The sequence below is a fragment of the Polypterus senegalus genome, chromosome 6 (genome assembly GCF_016835505.1).
Source record: "Polypterus senegalus isolate Bchr_013 chromosome 6, ASM1683550v1, whole genome shotgun sequence".
NCBI lineage: Eukaryota > Metazoa > Chordata > Cladistia > Polypteriformes > Polypteridae > Polypterus > Polypterus senegalus.
This window is the reverse complement of record NC_053159.1, coordinates 99,249,966-99,274,922: the sequence shown is the minus strand read 5'-3', so window position 1 is coordinate 99,274,922 and position 24,957 is coordinate 99,249,966. Positions and strand designations below refer to the sequence as shown.

General features: G+C 36.4%; 1 protein-coding gene across 3 annotated transcripts; it reads right to left on the bottom strand.

Moving 5' to 3' along the window:
• Nucleotides 1-4,945: 4,945 nt before the first annotated feature.
• Nucleotides 4,946-24,855, bottom strand: rad51d (RAD51 paralog D). Of its 3 annotated transcripts, XM_039756638.1 has the most exons (12): nt 24,546-24,855; nt 24,269-24,330; nt 23,985-24,118; nt 23,059-23,120; nt 18,948-19,066; nt 18,301-18,382; nt 17,204-17,338; nt 11,992-12,099; nt 11,003-11,093; nt 6,957-7,027; nt 5,992-6,156; nt 4,946-5,451 (listed from the first exon to the last, which is right to left on the bottom strand). In XM_039756638.1, the coding sequence occupies exons 3-12, from the start codon at nt 24,061-24,063 to the stop codon at nt 5,353-5,355; spliced, it is 1,011 nt and encodes a 336-aa protein (XP_039612572.1). In that variant the 5' UTR covers nt 24,064-24,118; nt 24,269-24,330; nt 24,546-24,855; the 3' UTR covers nt 4,946-5,352. The 3 variants fall into 3 exon arrangements, with proteins under 3 accessions (XP_039612572.1, XP_039612571.1, XP_039612573.1); XM_039756637.1 differs by having other exon boundaries at nt 24,269-24,855; XM_039756639.1 differs by having other exon boundaries at nt 12,004-12,099; nt 24,269-24,855.
• Between the last annotated feature and the right edge of the window lie 102 nt (nt 24,856-24,957).

Here is a 24,957-nt window from a genome sequence, read left to right as displayed (position 1 = left end):
ACACAAGTTTCGCCCTACTTGGGGCACGTCAGGCGTATACATCTTTGTATCCCCTTAACGGGATTGAACCTTGAATGTCGGTGCCTGAGGCAAAGCCTCTGAGGTTGTGCCATGGCAGCTGGTTTCACTTATTTCACAGGATGAAGATCAGAGTACTGTACAGCATTACATTCTTAGTTCTGAATCACATTATTTAGGTGGTTACCTACCACGTGACGCTCGTGGTTGGTTGGCCAGTCGGCAAACATCCGCCATGTCCTCTCAGTTGCGAGAAGCAGATCATAGACATGATATATAGTACCTGCTAAATAATACAAAGAGTACACAACATGTGTTTCGCCCTTATTGGGGCTCATCTGGTGTACACACTTTTGCATCCCCTTACAGGAATTGAACCTCATACGTCAGTGCCCTTTATATCTTAACTCTTTGAGGGCTGATGTTGACTTTTGTCAAAAGGAGGCGTTGACGATGGTAATCAACTGTAAACTGTGACCAAATCACCTGTTATGTTTTAGTTGGACTCTTGTAGCTAGAAGGAAAGTTAGCTTCATTGGTTTGACCGAGATATTGTGCACTTGCGTGCATAGCAAGACGCAAAGAATGGCAAAAATGGTACTGATATCTGGCGAGATATCAAAGCGAATCCGTAAAGTAATATACTCTGTGGACGACATTTTGCCAATTATTTCTGAACTGGACTATGACTTGTCAAACACAGATTTTGATACAAGTGATCGAAAACGAATGTGAGGTTCCAGCTTCAGCTGATTGGTCCCCAGCTATTCGTGGTGCTGAACAGGTTCATGTAGCTGACACGCCTATGGCAATGTTTGCCAGGGAGGACTGCCACTTAACAATGATAGGAGGTAGAAACCAGATTGTAATGTAATGCACTGTGACTGTGACCGCTGCTGCTACACCAGCCGCATGAACACGGCCTGGCAGCAAGCCTGACGCACATTCTGCGGCAAACTGGCAGCCACAGCATACAGCAACAGATGTTTTATGTTGATTTTTATGTGAAACCATTGCTTTTCAGAAACTGTTTTTTGGAAAGAAAATTCAGCCCTCAAAGAGTTAAATATAAACGTCTACACATGGAAGTGTGTGTGTCTGTCTGTCCAGCCCGGAAGTACGAGGCTACAGCATGACACTCAAAGAAAGCGACTCTGTCACCAAAGTGAAACCGCTGAGAAAGAAAAACCCTCACAATGCACAACCTATGTGATTCATTGATTAAAGGGCTTGAATCCATGGTTTCTACAAGCCCGGGCTTTTTACAGCATAGCCTTACACAGCTAGTATATACTGTATATAAAATGCTAAGGGATGTCTGTATATCACGTAAAAACCCCTGAACCACTGGGTCTTAATTTAGAGCTTATGGCACAGTATGTGGTCCTGCAGTGCAAAAGGAGTGCGGGCTACCCTGGTAACAAAGGCCTTAGGTCCTTCTCACAGCAAAGTGTAACATTTGCATGCACCCTGTATGACAGAAAACAACAGCGGTAGCAACTGCGGAGAGTGAAATGCATTGAATAGGCTAAATGTGGGATAGATAATGTAGACACAACAAACATGGGCAGACAAACATCTGCTAACTCTGTGATGGTAAGAAGGAGAAAGAAGTGTATGAATCACCTTTCTTTGAGGACTGGAGGTCTGTGTGTTTCCTGTCTTCTAATGGAGTTCATATATAGCTCAGCACATCCTGCTTTTCATTTAACAATTCAATAAACTTAGTAAAAAGTACCTAAATTATTTCTAAAAACTTTTTGCACTATTATTTGGTAAACAGTCCAATTTGAAATGTTTAATGCTACCTACTGATATTATGTGGAATTTATGAAGCTTGTCTCAGTGTTTTGGTATTTTTCCAGTTCTTGGTGGTCCAACAAACATGTCCTTCACACTACCAACAGACTGAAATTTATCAAACCACTCTCAATTATTTTGTAAACTATCACAATAAATAGTATGCAAAATAGAGAGTGGTGTATCACTTGACACAGAATTTGCACTTGGATGAATTCTGCTAATTTTAACACACAATCATGTGGTGACCCATCATAAACATGTTTGTCCCATAGATTAAGAAACACTGATTTAAAAAAAAGCCCATGCAGATAATGTTTAGGGAGAAAATGCAAACTAGACACAGTGAGCACTCAGTTGCAGGATTCAATCCCAGTTTTCTAGAACCAGTCTGATTATTATGCTTCAGTATTTTGCCATGACTAGATACAATGCATTTAGTCTTTTGTGAAAAGGATAAAGTGTACTTATCCTGTAATACCCAACCTACCCTTGGACTATAGACTACCCAGACTTCCTGTTCCCCGTCATGGCTCTCACTGTTTGCTGTAGGGGAAGGAGTTGTTGCCTTGTAAACAACCCTACAGGGCACACCAGCATAAATTACCTCTCTAAAAAATGTCTCCAATGAATGCAAGAACAGACCGTTCTTGTTTCTCCTTCACTTGAAACCTCTATTTTCTATTCATAATTGGAATCCTGGCTACACATTTTAGACGGAAAGCCCTCTAGCATTACTATGATGTCCTTTGGTCAATACATGAATTTACTCTTTTCAAGCTTGGATAAAAAGGAAAAGTAAACAATGTAATATGAAAACATTATGATAATAACAAGAACTAAAATTAACAAAGGGAGGAACCCTAAAATAAAAAAGTTATTATAAAGCTTGCAGCCATTCCCTTTTAGTCACCTTCACAATACTCCACTTGAGAAGGAATACACTTGTATCAGTGCTTCTCCCATTCCTGTTATCGTTTCCTGTATTCATCTGCGTTTATTTTTTGCCCGATTTCTTCCAAGGTAGCAAATCTTCCCCATTTCAATCTCAATTTTAGTCACAGAGAGCAAGATCTCACAAATCTCATGAATACAGAGGGTGTGAAGGAAAGAAGCAGATTGTTTTTGGTCATAAACTCTTTCGACTCACAACATGGTGTGTTCTTGAAATGTTTTCTTTTCTTGATGCTTTCCCATAGATGCCTCAGCAATTTAATGTAAGGTCACTGCTGTAGTTAATATTCTGTTCAAGCAGATCAAACTCTTTATGAACACAAGTGTTGACAAATGTGATCATCATTGTCTCTTGAAAATTTCCCACGGTGGCTTCAGCAAAAAATAAATTAATAAATAAATCAGCAGTCACCTGCATGGTTGAGGAATAAACATCAGAAATACACACTTGATCAGCTAACCAGATTTTTAGGCCTGCCATAACTACTGACATATTCAAAAACTACACCCGACTCCCATGCTATGACCAATTCCAGGGAATTTTTGGGACCACCTCATATATTGTATATAAAAGAATAATACTTAATGAGCAGATTATTCATAGCAATTCCTAGCTAACTGAATACATAGAGAACACTGATGGATTGAATATCTATTGATCTTCAATGATGCCTACATATGGGCTTCCGTGAAATCCTGTCTCAGTAATAATAACCTCCTTAGGTTATTGTCCTCCTTTGGTGTCATATCCTTTCTTAATCTGGTGGATGATGGGCACTGAACATTAGACACTCGGTCTTATTATATACTAGAAAAGATAAATCTTGCCCAAAACACAAAAACTGTTCAACCATTTATCAAAAACAGTTATTCCTTAATATGGCTGTAGGAATTGTGTCTGTTCTGGAAGCAAGAGATGAAAGGTAACAATAGACTGTAAATGAGCTGTTGAGAAAGTCTCAGAATGGCCAGTTTAGAGTAGCTATTCAAACTGACTTTGATATCTTAATGAAGTAGAACAGTGGTCTGTAAAGTCTGTCCTGGAGGGCCACAGTGGCTGTAGGGTTCTATTCCAACCTGAATGCTTAATTAGAAACCAGTCCTTACCAATAACAGATCTTATTTAATTTTATGGCATGTTAGTATTTTCATTCTGCCATGTTAGCTTTTGCTCTATATTTTGTTAAACCAGATAGTTCCCAATGAATACACACAAGTATAAATTGAAGCAAGTTAAATGGAGAACAGCTGCTTCTTTGCCATTTGCATCTTATTACTAAGAAGGAGCAATAAAAGCAAAGAATACAGCCTTTCAAGACTAAAATAAGCAATTAAGGGTGGGAAATCTTAACAAACAGGACAACTAAAATGAAGCTTAAAAAGTTTGCTCGAGCAGCAAGCGTGTTAATGGCAGCAATCGACTTCTCATTAAGAAATTGGTTTGGAATAAAATCATGCAGCCACTGCAGCCCTCCAAAACTGATTTTGCAAACCCCTAAAGTACTGTAGAAAAGGACAAAATTGGACATGCAGAGAACCTGCTAACTGTATACAGAGGGACCCTTACCCCTTCCTACAGATATGAGGTTGTGGCACTATTAAACTATTCTGCCAACATTTCACCCTACCTAAAGAAAGCACATGTAGGTACACTTGCATGTAAAGACAAACGGAAATTTTCGACTTAATATGGTGTATACCAAATTGATCAAAACAGTTCATTTCAGAATACTCTTCAAGATTCTGCTATGCACCTACTGGTTCTGAAATTCAACACTATACAATACCTATTTATGCAGCTTATCCTTTACACCAGCACTCCATTCACCAAACAGCTTCTGACACTAGTCTTCAGATTTACGACAGCAACTCACCAGAAAATCCTGTCTAAATTGATCCAAGAAATGTCTTTAATGTCAATGCTTTGATATAAAAAAATAGGACAAACCATTTTATAGTTGCTTTTGAGAAATATTTTCCTTGCATTCTATAACGTCACAGTTAAAACTGTTAAGCTTGCTCACTGAACTTTACTGATCAACATTTATTAAACTTTGTACATATTGCTTACATTGTTCTTGCTTATAATAATTGTGTTAATTCCTTTGTAAATCACTGTAAGATGGTACTGTATATGTAAAAGGGAAAACCAAAAATTAAAAACATCAAGCCATTGGTTTAAAAAAATAAACTTTAATTAATTTCAATATAAAAAACATTTATCAGTTTTGTAGTTTTGAATAATACTATCTCCTCAAACTGAATTACTTACTAACAAAGTGGCTAGAAAAGTTTACAGGTAAAACAAACTAACGCTTTGCACCCTGCCATGTGCCATTTACTTTGCACTACTAGTCGGAGTTAGTAAAACAGGTATTCAGTGACTTTAGAATTAGTTAAAAAAAATATGCCAGAGACAATGATACTGTAGATCACATAAGGGAGTCTGTCATTGTACATAGAAGATGATAAAAAGCACTGTATTATGTCATGTTTATGTTAACTCACAAATATTTACTTTGTTTATCACATCATGAGATGGTCCATAGCTCTGCATTGATCAAATGCAGAACATTCTGCCTAATGAGCTTCTTCAGGAATGCTGTCTTCTTTGGCTTCTTTCACAACTTTGTGATGGTTCCAAGATCCAAGGCAAAACTCCTCTGAAAGCTGACATGGCTGAAAGAAATATCACTGTTAACACCATCTTTTAGTGAGACTATGCAGTTTCCTTACTTCTAAAGATAACATAACATTCTCAAATCGACCAAATACAATTCACGTTTAATGGGGGTCGGAGTTTATTTTGTCTGCATACTGTGTAGATGGTGTTAAAACTGCCTTGGACTGGGCATCAGTCCATAGCAGGAACCATTGGCGCACACACCCTCAGTCACAAAGGGGCTAAACTTGGAATTACCAAACAACCTAGACTGTCTTTAAGAACTGTGAGAGGAAAATCCATGTAGTCATGGGAAGAGCATGCATATTCCACATTGACAATATCCAGGTGTGGGTTCAAACCCAGGATGCTAAATCCATGAGGTAGCAAGACTACCCAGGGTGCCACCATGTCACCTTTCTAAGTAAACGAAAGCAGGTTATATGGAGCAGTTACTTCAGGTCACATAATCCTTCAACATTCAACTAATTAACAAAACCATTAATTTGAAGGTCTTCAAAAACAGATCACCACTGTGAAACTACTTCGACAGTTACCTGTCGGGATGACTTCAATAGGGTTGCCCGGCGCAATCCATTTTGTGTTGTCATCTCACTATTCACATGCTGTAACAGAATGCGTGTGCGAGGAACATGACTCCACGAGCGCCCCAATCCTGGTTTCACTGCTCCATTACTCTCTCGTGTCACATGATTTGTCACCTAACAGAAAGATGTTGAAAGGATGACAAAATGATGTTACAAGGTCATTTCGGACACTTTTGAACAATACCGACAGAAAAGGTGTAATCCTCCAAACCTTGCAATGTTAAATGTTTTAAAAGGCAATAGCTACAGTACCTCTATAATTTAAATTTCAGTATATTGGTTATGTTAACCAACTATTTTACATCTGAAAATTGCTATTACTTATCTCTCTTTTTCCATTAAAAATTCAACACATACTGTATACAGTCATGTTTAAAGGTAAAGACATACTGGGCATATCAGGAAATAAATAAAAATGATCTAGCCCTCCCCACTTCATAAAACCAGACAAATCTGACCCCAATTATCAAACAACACAACAGATTTTACTTTGTCTTTATTTACTCAGTAAAATTACATGGACATTGTAAGGCTTCTATTTTCATTACTCATTATAATAAGTATTTTATAAAGACTCATTCAAGGTGACTTGAAATGCATTCTGTAAAATAAATTATATGAGCTAGCTAACAATTACATTATTCTAATATACAAGAATGTGAAATTTAGGCTAAAACTTGTCTAAGTTACTGAACTCCTATCCCCTGCATACACATTCCTGCAAACCCACACATTTATTGACATCTATGTAATTCATAAAACGATAGGTTTATAATGTACCGTGAGCAGACTTTCATCACATAGGAATAAATGGTATTATACAAAATGTCTAGACATTTTTCGTTCAATGATTTCATAATACACTAATAGCATGCTGCATATCTATTGCAAACATGATTATCAGTAATACTTACCAGCACAGCAACACAGAAGTCCCGAGAAATCATTCGCAACTCCCCTGCCAGCTGCATCATAAGTGACAATCCTGCAAGGCATGATGACAATGCTCAGTGCTTAAAACACAGAAACCACTCCTGCATTTCACAACCATTTTCATTATTATTTTTGAAAAACTACATAATGAATTCTAGGGTTAGAAACAAGATGCTTGTGTTAAACTTACACTTCTTAGACATCTAGTGAATTAGGTATTCTGAAACCATATGGCAAGAATAACATGACACAAGCCGAGGTGAGCCAGAAGAAACTCAAAGCAAAACAAAATGTGCCTAAAACAATAACCTACCTGGAGTGGTACTTCTTAATTCTTCTGATTACTGATTTGAACTTTGTACTGGCATTATTCCTTGTCTGACCAACCACATGCAGAGTAGTTATATAAAACTGTTATGCATCTACATTGAAGTATTTTCATATATTTTATCAATCTTTTTTTTTCTTTTAAAAAAGGAGAGGGAGATGTTGCCTATTTTAACTCACTCATACCAAACCAATTTAGAGATAAAATTTAGCCTAACACATATCTTAGTTATAAGGAAGAAACAAAAGTATTGAAAGCAAACCAGTGTAGACATGGGGAAACATGTAAACTAAACATCAGCAGTTAGTCTGCAGAGATATGAGCCACATTCATGGATGTGTTTAGTAATGCTAGCGACTACATCACCATCATGTCATTTGACAAAAACGCTTTTATAAATAAAATTGTGAAAAGATATTGCAAAAAACTTTATTAATTCATTTTCCTCTGTTAGTTGCACAAGCAGAATAATATTTTTTGGAAAGCGATTTACAATTTAATCAAAAAACATACAAAAATAATGATAAGCTCATCATGGGTTTAAAATAAACATTTTCAAAAAAATTTTATTCAAAGAAAATAACATTCCATACAATCAAGTCTAACTTACAGATCGAAGTAGATAACATTACATACAATCAAGTCAAACTTAAAACAGAATTCAACAAAAACAGCCAACAGCAAGAGCAAATCTATAAAATCAACAAAGTATGGCCTTTTCCCTGATATAAGTGCTTATTCTACAATGTTAATAACTTGATCCTGCCATATAAAAAAAAAAATGAACAGATCCTCTAAACGAGAATTAGATTTTTTTCCCCCCCAATTTCAATTAGTATAGAACGCCAGTTACCCCACTGACTTATAACATGTGGGCTGGGAATTCTTCCAGGTGAGCAAGATAAGTATACATACTAGTTCTGTGGTATAAGCAACTGCAATCAATTTGTCCTTCTCCACTTTAAGTCCCTCTGGGAGTACACCAAACACCAGTGTTAGGAGTGATTGTGACACCAAGGCTGACTGATAGGCATTCAAAGTTTTTTGTCCACAATAAATTTAATTTGGTGCACTTCCAAAACATGTGGCCTATTGAGGCTGGAGCTAGATTGCAACATTCACAGATTGAAAAGTTTGAGTTAGAATTTTGTTGTCTCTAGCTTCTATAAACACTGCTAATCACTCCAGCTATACAAAGAAAACTAGAGGTGTAGGAATCTTAATACATAAAACAATCCAATTTGTATCAGATCCTGAAGAGCGATATGTCCTAGTAATGGGTAATTTATTTAAATCTAAAGTAATTTTGATAACATCTACACTCACCTAAAGGATTATTAGGAACACCTGTTCAATTTCTCATTAATGCAATTATCTAGTCGACCAATCACATGGCAGTTGCTTCAATGCATTTAGGGGTGTGGTCCTGGTCAAGACAATCTCCTGAACTCCAAAATGAATGTCAGAATGGGAAAGAAAGGTGATTTAAGCAATTTTGAGTGTGGCATGGTTGTTGGTGCCAGACGGGCCGGTCTCAGTATTTCACAATCTGCTCAGTTACTGGGATTTTCACGCACAACCATTTCTAGGGTTTACAAAGAATGGTGTGAAAAGGGAAAAACATCCAGTATGCGGCAGTCCTGTGGGCGAAAATGCCTTATTGATGCTAGAGGTCAGAGGAGAATGGGCCGACTGATTCAAGCTGATAGAAGAGCAACTTTGACTGAAATAATCACTCGTTACAACCGAGGTATGCAGCAAAGCATTTGTGAAGCCACAACACGCACAACCTTGAGGCGGATGGGCTACAACAGCAGAAGACCCCACCGGGTACCACTCATCTCCACTACAAATAGGAAAAAGAGGCTACAATTTGCACGAGCTCACCAAAATAGGACAGTTGAAGACTGGAAAAATGTTGCCTGGTCTGATGAGTTTCGATTTCTGTTGAGACATTCAAATGGTAGAGTCAGAATTTGGCGTAAACAGAATGAGAACATGGATCCATCATGCCTTGTTACCACTGTGCAGGCTGGTGGTGGTGGTGTAATGGTGTGGGGGATGTTTTCTTGGCACACTTTAGGCCCCTTAGTGCCAATTGGGCATTGTTTAAATGCCACGGGCTACCTGAGCATTGTTTCTGACCATGTCCATCCCTTCATGACCACCATGTACCCATCCTCTGATGGCTACTTCCAGCAGGATAATGCACCATGTCACAAAGCTCGAATCATTTCAAATTGGTTTCTTGAACATGAACACAAGTTCACTGTACTAAAATGGCCCCCACAGTCACCAGATCTCAACCCAATAGAGCATCTTTGGGATGTGGTGGAACGGGAGCTTCGTGCCCTGGATGTGCATCCCACAAATCTCCATCAACTGCAAGATGCTATCCTATCAATATGGGCCAACATTTCTAAAGAATGCTTTCAGCACCTTGTTGAATCAATGCCACGTAGAATTAAGGCAGTTCTGAAGGCGAAAGGGGGTCAAACACTGTATTAGTATGGTGTTCCTAATAATCCTTTAGGTGAGTGTATATATCTACTGTGGATGATAGAAATGTATTTGCATCTATTCCAAGTATGAACACTCATGAAATTATAATGGCTTGAGACTTTGTGTTTTAAATTCAAATTTGAATAGGTCTTCAACTAAAGTTGCAATAACATCTAATACCACAAAAACAATCACACAGTTTGTAATGTATCATGACTTATCAAACCCATGTAGATTTTTAAATAAAACCCAAGAGAATATTCCTTCTTCTCACTAGTACATAATAGCTAATCAAGAATTAACCATTTCTTTATTGGTAATAATTTATTGCCCACTATCAAATCTTGCAAGTACGAAGGCTATTGTTACCTCCAATTACACCCCTCTGATCTTGGAGCTTGAATCACTATGCCCTACACACTAATTTCGTAGCTGGCATCTTAACCCCCTGTCATTAGCAGATAAGAACTTTACAGAACGCTGTGACTGAAGGAATACTATGGGAAACTCTGAAGGATTTTTTTAACAGGTCAGTTTAATATTTTTTTCATTAAAAAAATTGGAAACCAAGAAGGCGTCATAGTTAATCAGCAAAATTACCAGAATAAATCATGAATATGCCAAGTCTCCAAATCATACACTTTATAGGCAAAAACAGGTTTTACAATCAGAATTTAACCTCTTGACGACAAAAGACATGAAACAGCTCATCCTTAAATTGTGACATAATTACCATGAACACAGAGAGAAGGCTAGTAAGATTTTAGTTCAACAAATCCATAAGTAGGAAATCTACAACGCAATTACAGAAATTATCAACACAGATAAAATCATTGACCACAAAAATATAACCCACACATTTAGAGAGTACTGTAAGTCCTTATATTCTGCTCAGTCTATTCAGTTTAAAGAAGATAATACAATCTAATGAGTATTTTGATTCATTAAAAATACCACAGCTAGATACTCTTTGGAGTACTCAGTGGAACTGGCTAAACCTCTGACACTCTCAGAATTACTGGATGGTATAAACTCACTTCAAAGTGGAACATCAACAAGCCCTGATTGGTACCCAATGGAATTTTATTTAAAAAAATCTCAAATAAGTTAGCTCCTCTAAAATATTACATTATTAAATGCAATGCAAAAAATAAATTTTCATTTCTTCTGTCTTTTAAAGACGCAGTCTTTACATACCTTCTGTCTGGTTACCACCAATGACAGGAAGGAGGACAGCTCTCACAGAATCTACAATGACTGCCTTCAGAGAGCTGCTGCCACTGGGACTCTGTAACACAAAAGATACCATTTCATTTACTGTGAGTAATTCATAAGTAACGAGGATGTGATTCCTATCAAACTTGTCCTGGAAAGGGCAGGTACAAAAAGTATGCATTACACATTTAAGACTTTTTGAACCCTGAAAACAAGTGAGGTTTATGAAGTAAATAGATCAATGACTACATGCAAATGGAAAAACTTTCTGTACAGTAATACTGATATAATAATTAGAGGTAAGGAAGATACTATTGTTGATAAATAGTCAGTAAAACAACTGTTGAGCTAAAACAGAAGTAGGGCTCAGAGGTTTCTGTATGTGGCTCATTTTGTTTCAAATGGAGGTGCACATTAATGCTGTTTGTAAATTAGATCTACTGTTGTGTACATTCATTGGTTTATTTATTTAACTTTATACTGCAAGATTAAAACTGGCATCATGTCTCAGGGTTTATTTCTGCTCAATCTGGCCTCTACAACACTGAATTGAATTTAGTGAGTTCAGAAAAATAGATTAATAAATATATATTAATATATACAGTATATTTTCAAAGAACAGCACAAAACTTTGAAGTGTACAAAAACATTTATAGGAGCCATGTAGCTTTGAATAAAGTAAAAAAAACATGAAAGTGCATAAAATAATTAAAAACTATTCTCATAAACAAACACTTGTATCATTTTCTTATTATACACAAATGAGAAATGTCTCCTTAAAATAGGATTTTACATTTTATAGCAATAGTCCAGAAAAGAATACTGAATTTGTTTGTGTTGTGTATATATGTGGAAGTGTCTCATGACCAAAAAGAACAACTTAAAAGCAGAACTGAGGGAATATTTTGCTTTTATTTCCATGACTCCAAAACCGCGATTTAATGATGGTTTACAACTTGACATCTGCTTACATTTTCACTCACCTCTGGAAAACCTCCAGTTCTTAAAGTTTGAAGCACCTTCAGCATGGAAAATATATCAAAAACTTCAGTGACATAGATCCTACGCAGAGCATCCAGCTGCAGGTAAAAGACAGACTGATGAAATACCTCTTTAAAATAGTATCCAAATAATATTACAAATACATTTTTATTAGATTCTAAAAATAAGCAAGAAGCACATGATGATTTGAATACAGGCTATAGACTGTCACATAATCAAAGTATGGTCCGATAACATTTCATATACAATATGCATATCAACATTTAGAAAATAAGACTATCTGCTCTTGAGATTTCCCAGTGTTAGTTAAATTATGGGTGTGTAATATAATGATTTATACTGTAATTTCAGCTTCAGATGCTTGGGGTATCTTTCATCTTCTCACCTTGCCTGGAGGTCATTAAAGCTCAGATAGCAAGTTCAAATATAAAACATTAAGCTTCTTTGAATGGATCTGTTAAGCAAAGGAATAGATTTTTTGTGCTTGAGAATAAAGCACACAAGAGCTAAATGGGTTTGATGCTGCACAAGGGACATGTTTAGGTTTTAGACAGTGTGTGCTTTTGAGATTTCAATTGGAAATTGCATTAATGCAAACAAAGTTTTTAGTAATAAAATATTCTTTAAATATTCTTTTAGGTTGAAGAATGCAGTTCACTTTATGCAAAATTCACTCCTACACTCATCAGCGTAAACCACTCTAGTGCAGAAATGACAACTGCAATGATATTACACAACCTTGACATTTTTACTCACTTTTTTAAACTTGGAGACGTTGGGTTACAATGTGCTGGATTGGAGGAAAAAGTCTCTTTTGTGTCTGTTTTGGTGTTGGGTCACACAGTATTTAGGAGAAGTCTGATTCACATCACAGTTTTACACCTATACGGACTTTTAATTAACATCCATCCTTCTTGGTAGATTTACTCCTCCATTTACCTTAGGTTTGTTTATGAACTGAAAAGTTTTGTTTGTGCCCTGAATCCCTAGTATGGTTCATTTATCTTTGTATTCTTGTGCCACTTCACTGGAGACTAGCTTTATGTTTGGTCACTATCTAGAGTGTTCTGACCAGCTGCATCATTGTCTAGATTAGGAGCTGCAGAATCACTGACTGGAAGTTCCTAAAACGGATAATGCATACAGCAGAAAAGATCACTGCCATCTCTCTGCCCTCCATTAAAAAAAATTCATTAAGCGCTATATCTGCAAAGCCTACAGTGTTGTGGAGGACCACTCCCTCTCCTCCCATGATCTCTTTATCCATTTTCCATCTGGCAGAAATTTCTGTAGCATCCAAACCAGTTCTGCCAGGTTCTGTATCAGCTTCTACCCTTGGTTATCTGGATTTTGAACTCTGTGTTGCCTTCCTGTGTTTCCTTAAGAGGCATTAGGTCTCTTGGAAATGTGTTCTTTTGAAACTGCGGCATATTAAGTAACTAAACAATATAGTAATATAACAGAAAAGGCGATATCCCTCTCATCGTGATGACGGCGGTACACGAATCACATGAGAAAAATATACTTTAGCTTACATTTACTGACGATTGATGCGGTTACAGACGGGAAGAATATAACAGACTTTATCCAGGTGGGAATCTGGATCAACACAGCCTGCCATTTTTCGTCCCCATGCTGGGAGGTTTTTCGGAACTTTGCCGACACATGCCTCAAAGGGTCTGGCTGTTGTCCAAGCCTTTAAATAATGTCTGCTTCACTTGCTGGTCTTCTCTGTCTCCAATCAAGGGCTGAACTCCTCCTCCACAAAATACAGAAATATCATAGTGCTTACATGCCGGTTCTCATTCTCCCAACAAGGAAAGAAGATTTTGTACTGACAGAGGACAGAAATACTCTTCTGTATTTAAGCTGACTATACAATCCTCCAGTTGTTTTTGGCTATCTAATCCAATGCTTGGTTGGCAATTCTAACTGCTGAGCCCCTGTGTGCCAAACTTAGCATGCACATGTGAATAAATCCATACCAGTGAACACAGAGACAGTGACATTAATATTGAAGAAAAATGTAGTATAACATCCTGCCCCCTGATCTACTGCTAACAGTTAATTTACAGTATATATGGTACAATGTGTTACTACTGTTGTTTTCATTATTAGTTATTATTTATTACTATCTACTTTACCAATTATTTATTTATAGTATATTGGAGTTTTTCACTTGTCTTCAACATATCCTGTGCTGTGTTAATGTATATGTTGCACTGCAGTCCTGGGGAATATTATTTTGTACCACTGTATACTGCAATACTATGTAAGAATGGTATGACAATAAAGCCACTGGACATGGCTTGGCCTGTTATGTGATGAAGTGAAAGAGAATTAACAGTAGTACCAGAACGTAAGAACACGCTTTAGTAACAGATGAACAGTGGCAATTGCTCATTAATTTCTCCTCACCTTATTTGCTCAAGAATGTAATTTCACTATGTTAAGGTAACTCTGTATTATTTCAGCTACATGAGTAGGTAACCGGCTCCTTATATTAAAAGTTCTCTGTGTTAAGAAATGTTTCCTAACATTTATTTAAAACGTAATTAACTTCCTCCTGTGCCTTTAAATTAACTTTAGAGTTAACAGTGGCATTTGTCTGCATATTTCCATTACCATTTAAAATACTTAAAGTATATCATATCATATTTTCTACGAATGCCCTGTCAAATTTTCACTGGGATTCTTCTGTGTATACCAATAAGATTAATATGTCTTTTGCTGACTTCCACTACTAAACACTTTGCCAGTCTGTCACAAGACATAATCACTCACTAAATTCAGTGCTACCACAGGGGTAAAAATGTCAGAAAAAATATATCCGTATAAATCTGCTTTTTCCTTCTCTGTATATTTTTCCTTGTTTGTCTTTTTAATATACTTGACCACCTTCTTGTCTATTCTTGAACTGCTGAAATACTCTAATAAATGTTTGAATTATAGTTTATTACCAATATTCATCTTGAGATGCTTCTCAAATTTCTAAATTTCCTTATAGGAGTTGATGTAACATATTTTTAGGCCTTATGGTTAATGCTGTTGCCATTTTTCTCAAAGACATTGTCATTTAATGTATGTTTTGTGCTCTCTGTTTAGCTGTGCATGAAGGAAATTTTATTTATTGTAATATTTGCAGTTTTTGGTTTAAAAGTATCCTCCTAACTAACTACTTTCATGTCTATATCTGGAAGTTCCTCAGTTTCTTTAAAGTTGCTACAAATCTTTTTGAAATAAAATTAAATAACAATTTTGCATCATGGTTCAATAATCTTTATATTCTGTAGTATGTCTTTGATTATTTTAGAGTATTAAGGCATGACAGCATTCTCTTCCTGAATGCAATTTAAAAAATAATATAATTAATAAACAAAATAGGTTAATTCTATGGTTTCATATTTTATCATTCCATTACTTCTTTGCAGCTTCATGCTTATATTTGTTATAATTGTTCATATTATTTGCAATGAGAAAGCTTCTTTAAATGTTATCTCTATTTTTGTGGCTTGCTGTTCTGCTTTTATTCCTTTCCTCTTATGCCATTCAGTGTTTCATAAAGCTCTTCAAATCTGTCATAGAAAACTTCTAGACAATATTTTTCTGTTTTGTTTATACAATGACAAATGTATCCAAACCAGTTATAGCCATAAGCTTATCCACAAGAACAATAGGTCTGCTGGTTTTGAACTGGGCAAACAAGACACCACACTCAACGTTACTGATACAAACCTGCATATCAGCTCTAATAATAAACAAGTTCTCTACTACGTCTTTTGTGGTGGTGGGATAAGAGGTTGGTTGCTGCAGCTACTTAGTCCTTATTTATTTCTAAGTATTAGTCGCTCTTTTGGCTCCTTATAGACAATTCTCTCTCTTGAAATTATGCCCTTAAACAGTTTGAACTTCCTGCCAGTTTACTATAAAAATAATTATGAGACTGTAATTGAGACAATGGAAAGTAGATTTTAGGATATATGACACTATATTCGAAAATATTATATAAGTAAAAAACCAGAAAGATGTGGGACTACAGTGTCTGCACCTTGAGCATTATAATGCAAGACATATAAATTATTTGCATTTACTCTAATAAATCAAATAGAAACTTGTTAGAGAATTGTTTACAAAATTATAATTGTATGTTAGTATTTTCCACATAAATATTCTGTTTTTGAATTTCAAAAAGGACCTCAAATATATACTTGCACATAACTTACTTTGACTACATTTCCAGTATGCAGAACTGATGCCAACAGTGGGGCTGCTGCATAAATAGAATTTTCCTTACAGAAAGCACCTTTGTAGTTGCCTTTTGAATCAAGACCAGTTGAACAGCTATCAAAAAAGTAGGTGCACAAAGGGGTGGCGATCTAAAGTGTTGCTGTTTGCCCATGGGCCATTTGTAATTACATACAGTTCATATAAGTTAATAAAAACATGTTATAATAGAAGACAATGTCCCCTTACATCTGGAATGAAGCATGTACATGCATAGAAAGTAGTGTCCTTGACAGTATAAAGGGCACTCAAGTCTATGTGTAAAGGGCTGTTTGGTTAATTAAGGTAATAGAAATACAAAAAAATCTCCTGAAATTAGCCACAAGATTAAACCATAAATTTTATAACGTGTTTTGCCATGATGACCAGTGATGATGTACAAAGCAACTCAATGATTAATGAGTAATTTAATTTTTTTTTTTTTGTCTATGTAATCTTTAGACAATATTAATAGTACTGTAATGTGTAGGCAATATTCAGGGGATGTTTATGAACTGTAAATAGGATTTATTAGGCACTGAATATACATACATTACTCTAATAATGGATGGAAGTTGGGGACCTCGACAATGCTGTTTTCTGGGAACACTGTGATCTCAGAACACAATTTACCAAAACTTATAACGTGTGCCTATTTATAATAGCATTCAAAACCTTTTAAAAAGTGCTTTTATCTTCATTTTGTAAACAAACTTTGTTTTGCTTTGAATTTGACAAGTTTGTAAAAAAAAAAAAAAAAAAAAAAAAAAGTATTTTTTTCCATATTCCATGCAAGGTCTTTTAATATTAAAATATAAAAATGTTATTTTGCATAACTATTTTAAATTACTTTCTAGGAAACAAGTTCAAGGATATTTAACAGCTCGTTCTCATTTGTTAAAGCTGAGTCATGCTAACCTGCTGCTCTGCAGTGGACACCTTAGACTTCACAATCTCCAACAGGCGAGAGGCTGACAGACCTCCTGTTGAATCGATATAGACAACATTTCTCTTTAACTCACATGCCACATTTGCTGCCACACCAAGGCAGACCTAGAAAAAAATCAGGGGGAAAAGATATGTTTAGATAAACAATAACTCTTTTATCTTTGATTTATAGTCTCGGTTCACTCAAAAAGAGCCTCAGGTTTTAAACTCTTAATATGTGTTAACTGAATAAGAGTTAATGATTAACATATTTAGTTTAAATGTTTGTAAATATCCATTTAAAATTCATGGGTCCACATAATAAATATACTTTGGCATCATGTGCATGTAAACCAAGAACATACTGTTTTCACGATAAATTACTGAACTTTCCAGAGAAGTAAAATTTGTTGAACACTATTCAGTTCTCAAAAATTGCTAAGTGCCTTGTGTTATTTAGCTATAGTAGTGTATATCCTATGAAGCTGTTGCACCACTTACATTTTATTTTATTTTTATTTTCAGTGCACTTGCACTCTTTTACTATACTCACAGAGATATGATGCACCTCTTTAAAATATAAATTTTGGCTAATCAAGGTGGAAGCAAATAAAGTGTATAAAGAATCTTGCAAACACTACAGGCACAGTAATGAATGACTGAGGAGAACAGTGATGAGGACAACTAACTTGCTTCATAGTGGTATGTTAGATTATTGAAATCATGGCAAGGCAAATAAAAAAAGTAAAACAATGAATGGCTCACTACAGATAGCCAGTCTAAATTTACATACTAAGATACAAATTATGTTTCACACTTATCTACTGCATATATTAACCTATTACAGCTATTTCTTTGTTTAATAATTTGTGTTTAGAAATTTGTTTCTGCTGCATCATTGCACCACTGTGATGTATTGCTGCTGGTTTTCATGTTTCTGCACAAGCGGGACCAGCAATATTTTTAATTTTAGTTTAAGGTAAATTGATAATAAATTGAATTGGACCATTACTAAATCATTACTATAATCATACGAGTAATGAATACTGAAGTTGCAAATGGATCAGTTCTCATTTGTGATTCAATACCTGTGTTTTCCCACTTCCTGGTGCTCCGATTAATTCTGTCACTTCGCCTGTATACAGGCCAGAATCTAACAGCTTGTCAAGACTATGGAATGAGGAGGGAAAAAAACAAGAATGAACTTTGCTCTGCTAGAATGACTTAAAACCATTTAGTTTAAACTGGAAGAAATTACAGTGATACATTTTCCTTTTGGTATACCATTACACCCTAAATGCAATTCAGTGTAGACCTGCAAATAGCAAATATCACACACACAGCCCTTCCAACTACCTGAAAATGCCCTTTAAAATTAGAAGTAATAAAATATGCAGGCCAGAGGGTGAAATGAAAAATAAACTTCTTCTTTATCCCCACTCCCAACCACATGACAAAGAAACAACAATTCAGTTTAAATTCTCACACTCAGGAGGAGGTAAAATAATACTTTAGCACAAACTAAGAGTCAATGGATAACTTGATTTTTAAAATGCACTGTTCCAGAGAAAGGCATAGTATTCTCCATTGAAGGATACATATTTTGATGGAAACCTATTTTCTACTAGGAATACACGAGTACATAATAATGGTATAATAGAAATACAGTGACTCAACCATGTGCTCAAAGTACTGACCCCTACTATGACAAGAATGCATAAAAATATTGCCTTACCTCTCATTTCCAGTAGATAGGATGGCAGTGGAGCTCAGTAACTCATCGTAAAGGTCAGCCCCATTTATAGGAAATGAAGCATATTGCGCAAGTAGGACACGATTTATAGCCACAAGTGTCTAAACAAATATACATATATATATAAATAAAATAAATGATTCACACACAGTACATCTGCAACAATACCAACAAAAGCAAACATTTGGATACTTACTGATTGATGGGGGGGGGGCAAGAAAAGATTTCTTTATAACAAGTTAATTTTCATATACATATTTAGAACTTACTAACATAAGCTGTAAATTAAATATCAGTAGGATTTTTTATAAATATGTAAGCAAAGAGGAGACACTACTAGTCAGCACAGTAGTCGTGATTGTAATGGTTTATATTTGACAGTCAAGTTTATGAAAGTGTAAATCAAGTTATCAAGATATCAAGATACAAAATGAATAGGTTTCATAGGTATAATTCAAATGCATACATATATATATATATATATATATATATATATATATATATATATATATATATATATATATTTATATTATATATGTAAGGAAAAAAGTCATTCTCAAATCTATTAACAGAGACAGGTCTGTCCTGTGGGAAAGAATTGCTCAAAAATCTAAACGTGTACTGCAATTCAGAAACAATAAAGCAAACAGCAGTCAGAGTGAAACATAAGAGAAAGCTTTACTCCTGGAACTTCTGTATTCTCAGGAAAACTGCATTTTAATAGAATTGCTTGGATAGAAAGGTGTATATGTGAGAAGACTTCTTTTAAAGAGAGATAGATAGTCATTCTCTTCAAGACAGCGTTTATACCTGAACGTTTCTTGTGACATAGGGTGCTTATGTAACAGAGGTGTTGCACTCAAAAAATCATTTAACATCTTAGGATGAGCGTGCTTAATTAGTAATCTATACATATTTCTTGTGCACGAGAGAGTGTTCTAAAAGAGGAAATACAATCTGTAAAAAAGGAGTTTTCTAATTCCCAAAGAGACTGCATTTAAACAGAAACAGTAGAAAATAGAACCTTCTTCATAAGTGAATTGTGTTTGTGGATGGAGAAATAAACGATTTTATAGGTGAGTGACAAAATGGAAGGTTATTGTACGGTAAAAGAGATGAGAAGAGACAAAAACATAATTCATGAATATGTGCAGGTCTAGTTTTTAAACATTATTTTGTACAAATGCACAACTGAAAAAAATTAATGGAACACTTAATCATCACATTCTAACTCCAAGTCACCTAAGCTTCAGGGATATCAATCTGTCCAGTTAGGAAGCATAAGTGATTGTAAATCAACTTCACATGCTTTGGTGCAAATGAAAGTGACAACAGGTGCACTGGAGAGGCATTAGCAAGGCAACAACCAAAACAGAAATGGTGGCCAGAGACAATTGCTCACTCCCTATCTTTTCTTTATCTTTTCAATTTGCATTGTGCTAGTGTCCTTTTCACTACTGGTAGCATGAGGCGGTACCTGTAGCCGATTCAGGTTGCACAGGCAGACCAGCTACTCCATGATGGCAAATCTATATGTGCCGTTGTAAGAAGGTTTGCTGTGTCTCCCAGCACAGGCTCAAGAGAATGGAGGAGATACAAGGAGACTGGCCGTTACATGAGAAGAGCTGGACAGGGCCATAGAAGGACAACAACCCAGTAGCAGGACCAGTACCTGCTCCTTTACGTGAGGAGGAACATGAGGAGCACTGCCAAAGCCCTACAAAATGACCTCCAGCTAGCTACTGGTGTGCATGTTTCTGACCAAACTCACTCCATGAGGGTGGTATGAGGGTGCGGCGTCCTTTATTGAGAGCTGTGTTCATAGTCCATCATTATGCAGCTCAATTGCCATTTGTCAGAGAATACCACAATTGGCATCTCTGATATTGGCACCATGTTCTCTTCATAGATGAGAGCAGGTTCACACTTAGCACATGTGACAGACATGAAAGAATATGGAGATGCCGTAGTGAACATTATGCAGCCTGCAACATCATCCAACATGACTGGTTTGACAGTGGGCCAGTGATCGTCTAGGAAGGCATATACTTAAGAGGGTTGCACAGACCTCCAAGTGCTGGGCAACTGTACCCTGACTGCAGTTAGGTACTGGGATGAAATCGTCACAGCCATTGTCATACTTACAGGTGCAGTGGGCCCCAAGTTCCTTCTGGCGCAGGACAATGCCTGGCCTCATGTGGCCAGAATGTGTAGGCAGTTCCAGGATAACGAAGACTTTGACGCCACTGACTGTCCCACAAGCTCCCCAGACTTGGATCCAATTGAGAACCTCTGGGACATTATGTATGAGTGCATCCAATGCCACCAAATAGAGCCACAGACTGTCTAGGAGTTCACTGATGCCCTAAACCATGTCTGGAAGGAGATCTCCCAGGACACCATCAGGAGAATGCGGAGATATTGTCATGAGTGCATATACGCATCTGGGGGCCATACACACTACTAAGTCACATTATGAGTTGCCATGATTAAATTTACATAAATAGGATCAGCCTGTGATTTCAATATTTGACTTTCATTTTCGATATGTTGTTGTACAGCTCTCAATGGGTTGTTGATTTTGGTTTCCATTGACTGTTGTTACATCATTTTGTTCTCAATGAATTACACAGTATTACTCAGTAAAGATTTTTCACTTGAATATTTCATTCATTGTGATTCGACATGTGATTTAAGTGTTCTCTTAATTCTTTAGAGCAATGTATAAATTATTTTTTTGTGATTTTGTATATGTGAATAATCATGTTATAATTTGCATATCTAGTATGCTTGGCATATACCCTTGTAATTGAATTTCACCAAACAACATCTAATCTGAACAACTATCCCCTATATGGCAAATTATAGCCCTACCATCTGTGCATTACAAATGAAATCGAGATTCAATAGATTATAAAACACATCTCCAATTTCCATTTGTCCAGGTTTGACAGTCACTTGGTTGCTGTAGACTTATCTTCCTGTTTTTGGCTGGTAAGAGTGGAAACCACTGTGGTCTTCTGCTGGTGAAGTTAATTTGCTTAAAGTTGAAATGTGTTGTGCATTAAGAAATGCAAGTGTAAATAGTACTCCCTTTACATTAATTTCCTTACTATGTTTCCACAATTTATTCCATTAAAAAAATGTAAGTATGGCATGCTTAATGTGATCAGAATTTACTGTCATGCTAAAAGGTGAAGTGGTGGAGGATTTTTAGTGGTGGTGTGGTGGCTATGAGGCTAGGGATCTGCACTGGCAATCAGAAGGTTGTGCGTAAATGCCAAAAGTGACTCTATTTCATTGGGCCCTTGAGCAAGGCCCTTAACCTGCAATTACTCCGTGCTGGGTATGACATTAAATCCTCATCCAGCCCCACTTGTAGGCCCTCCAACCTGTAGGGATAAACCTTGGGGTTGGTGGCAGAACTGGCACTCCAGCCACCATAAAAAACTTCACTCCGGTTCCATTCCATCTGAACTAGTGTGGTGCTGAGGTATCACATAGCTACACTTGGATCTTAATCTGGGATCCTGAGTTGGTTTGTCGTGTGGTGGGTGCGGCAATGTGATCTATCAGCGCATGCTCCTAACCTCTAATAGGTAAACAAAATACACACACATATTTTATATATATAGTATACTAAACAAGTGATATATTATGTACAAAGATGAGAAAACTACAGGCATGTATCTAACACAAATAGTGCTAAATAAGTTGTACTGTGTTATATACTCTTCCTCAAAACCATAGGTATCAAACTTTGTATGCATCAATTATCCTTATTACATATTAAAGCCTATCCAAAGATTAACAAGCAAAAAGTGTGAATATATGAAACTGTCAAAAGAAAAAAAAATGAACAAATTCTGATGGCTCTCTTACTCTGAACAGCATCCTGTGTTTTGCACTTTAACATGCACCTTAACTCAAACACTAAAACTTTTCAGGCAAATTATGTATCTGAGAGTCTTGAACATGTGGCAGATATACTATAGCAAGAGTCTGAAAAAAAGAGTGTCAGCATGTGTGGCTTATCTATTGTTAATTATATCTTTCTGAAAAACATTTTTACGAATCAGCCATGGTATCCCACCTTGTATGACAGTGAACATTTACATGATAGCTCCTCTGCATCTGCTGTCACCAGATCGACTACTACAAAAGAAAGAAATAATTATTTGGGTATTCTTAAATGTAGCTCTCTTGAACATTTAACATAGAAAAAAACATTCAAATCTGAATGTACATGATGTACCAGAAACTACTGCACTTCTAACTTTCTCACTTGCCTCTACACTGCATAAATCAAGAAAATGAAATCATGCTCTCAATGCAAACCAGTTGTACAGTATGTCATTTAGTCCTTTTGGAAAAAATATAAAAAAACAGAGAGAGATGGGTTTTTATTCTCATAGTTAATCAGATTTCTTTCCTCAAATTGGTGTCAACCACCATGCTGTTGTGCCCCAATATTTAGATTGTTAATGTACATATCAGGTCACAAGAAATGCTCAGGGTGAAATTCGATCCTGTGGCAATTGTCCTAAAAAAACTTTAGCTTCTTTGTTACCTGTTCTCACTAAGTTTTTGTAAGACTGCTGAATGAGTACATGTTGGGCCTCCAAAATAATACCAGTCATTGATGCTTGGAGTGGAGATCTTAAAAGCTCCTTATCTGATACATGATAATTTCTGTCTGTGCACAAGACACTACTGCAGTTTTCCATCCCCATGGCATCAAATAAACTCATGAATTTACAATTTATTAATAGTAATACTACGCAGTCTGCCACGCTATGCTCAGTAATTAAGATACTAAGACCTCATGCTCTAATTACCATAGAAGTTGCAGTGCAATTTTATTCACTCTCACTTTGAGATGATTACTTCGTTAAATTTGTGCCCTCAAAGATATAAAACAAATGCTTGAACTTTATCCTTGCGCTGATGCGCTAACGGCCTACTGACTGTTATAATTAACCCGCTGCGTGATTACGCAGTTTATGCTTTTCCTTTTACCAGTTCGGATGTTCTGAGTCCTCAAAGCCTGTATCACTTCAGCAGTTAATCCAGGACACTGGCCCTCTTTCAGAATCATCTGGTGCAAAAAGTGTGGCAGACAGCAAAGGAAACGAAAAACATAAGGTGGACAGCTGAAAAAAAAAACCAAAAAAAAAAAAACCCAGTTGTTAATAATATACTGAAAGCACTCCTCAGATGGTGTGCTTTTAAAGCAGAAGCAACATCTTATCCAGCAAGTATCAGTAATACATAAACACCAAAAGAGCAAAAACTGTCCCTACCTCAATGAGAGCACACAATGGAGCAATGAGGGCTGGTGTCTTCAAAATCTGTGCAGTCGCCCCTAAAAAAAGAACAATCCTGCAATACTAATGGGATATGAGCTGGTTTCGTTTAATTTGTAGGCTACTCTCTGTCACAAAACAAGGGAATGGAGGTCAACATCAGACATCTCTACACAAGTCCTTTAACAATTTCGCAAAAAAGAAAAAAGTGACCGAAACAGTTTCCAGTGACCCGAAGTCATTAACTTGGTGTAACTGGATATTGAAACCGTACCTAATGCTAATGAAGTACTGGAAACTGAGCCCAATGTCCGCAATTAATCGGTTACTTCGATCGGAGAATGCTGAGACAGGCACGTCCCTTTCGACAGTGCGCGCTCTGTTTTCCCGCACATAAACTTTTACTTGAGTCAAACCTGCTGTACATGAGCTACTATGCTTTAATTACAGCGAAGGATGCAATTTATTTTCTAAATAAATCGATAGGGCTCGATGATGATCGGAATTATAGCGAACATGCATTGGTAGCAGTTTATTCTTTGGATTGTAATCCTTCGTCACGCATCCAAAACGCGTTCGGTAGTATAAGTTTTGTCCCCCGCGGGTCGCCGTAGCTGGGTAAAGGGCGTGCTATTTTCTAGCGTGCCTCGACATCAGCGTGCGTATTTGCGTGCGTGAACGGCCTT

Excerpts from the sequence above, each read along its gene's own strand:
- rad51d (XM_039756637.1), bottom strand. The coding sequence starts at position 24,063 with ATGATTCTGAAAGAGGGCCAGTGTCCTGGATTAACTGCTGAAGTGATA. Across the intron at positions 23,121-23,984 it reads GACTCAGAACATCCGAACTG|TAGTCGATCTGGTGACAGCA; the intron begins GTAAAAGGAAAA and ends TTTCTTTTGTAG. Across the intron at positions 11,094-11,991 it reads TTCCAGAGGTGAGTGAAAAT|AGTCCCAGTGGCAGCAGCTC; the intron begins GTAAGCAGATGT and ends TTTGTGTTACAG.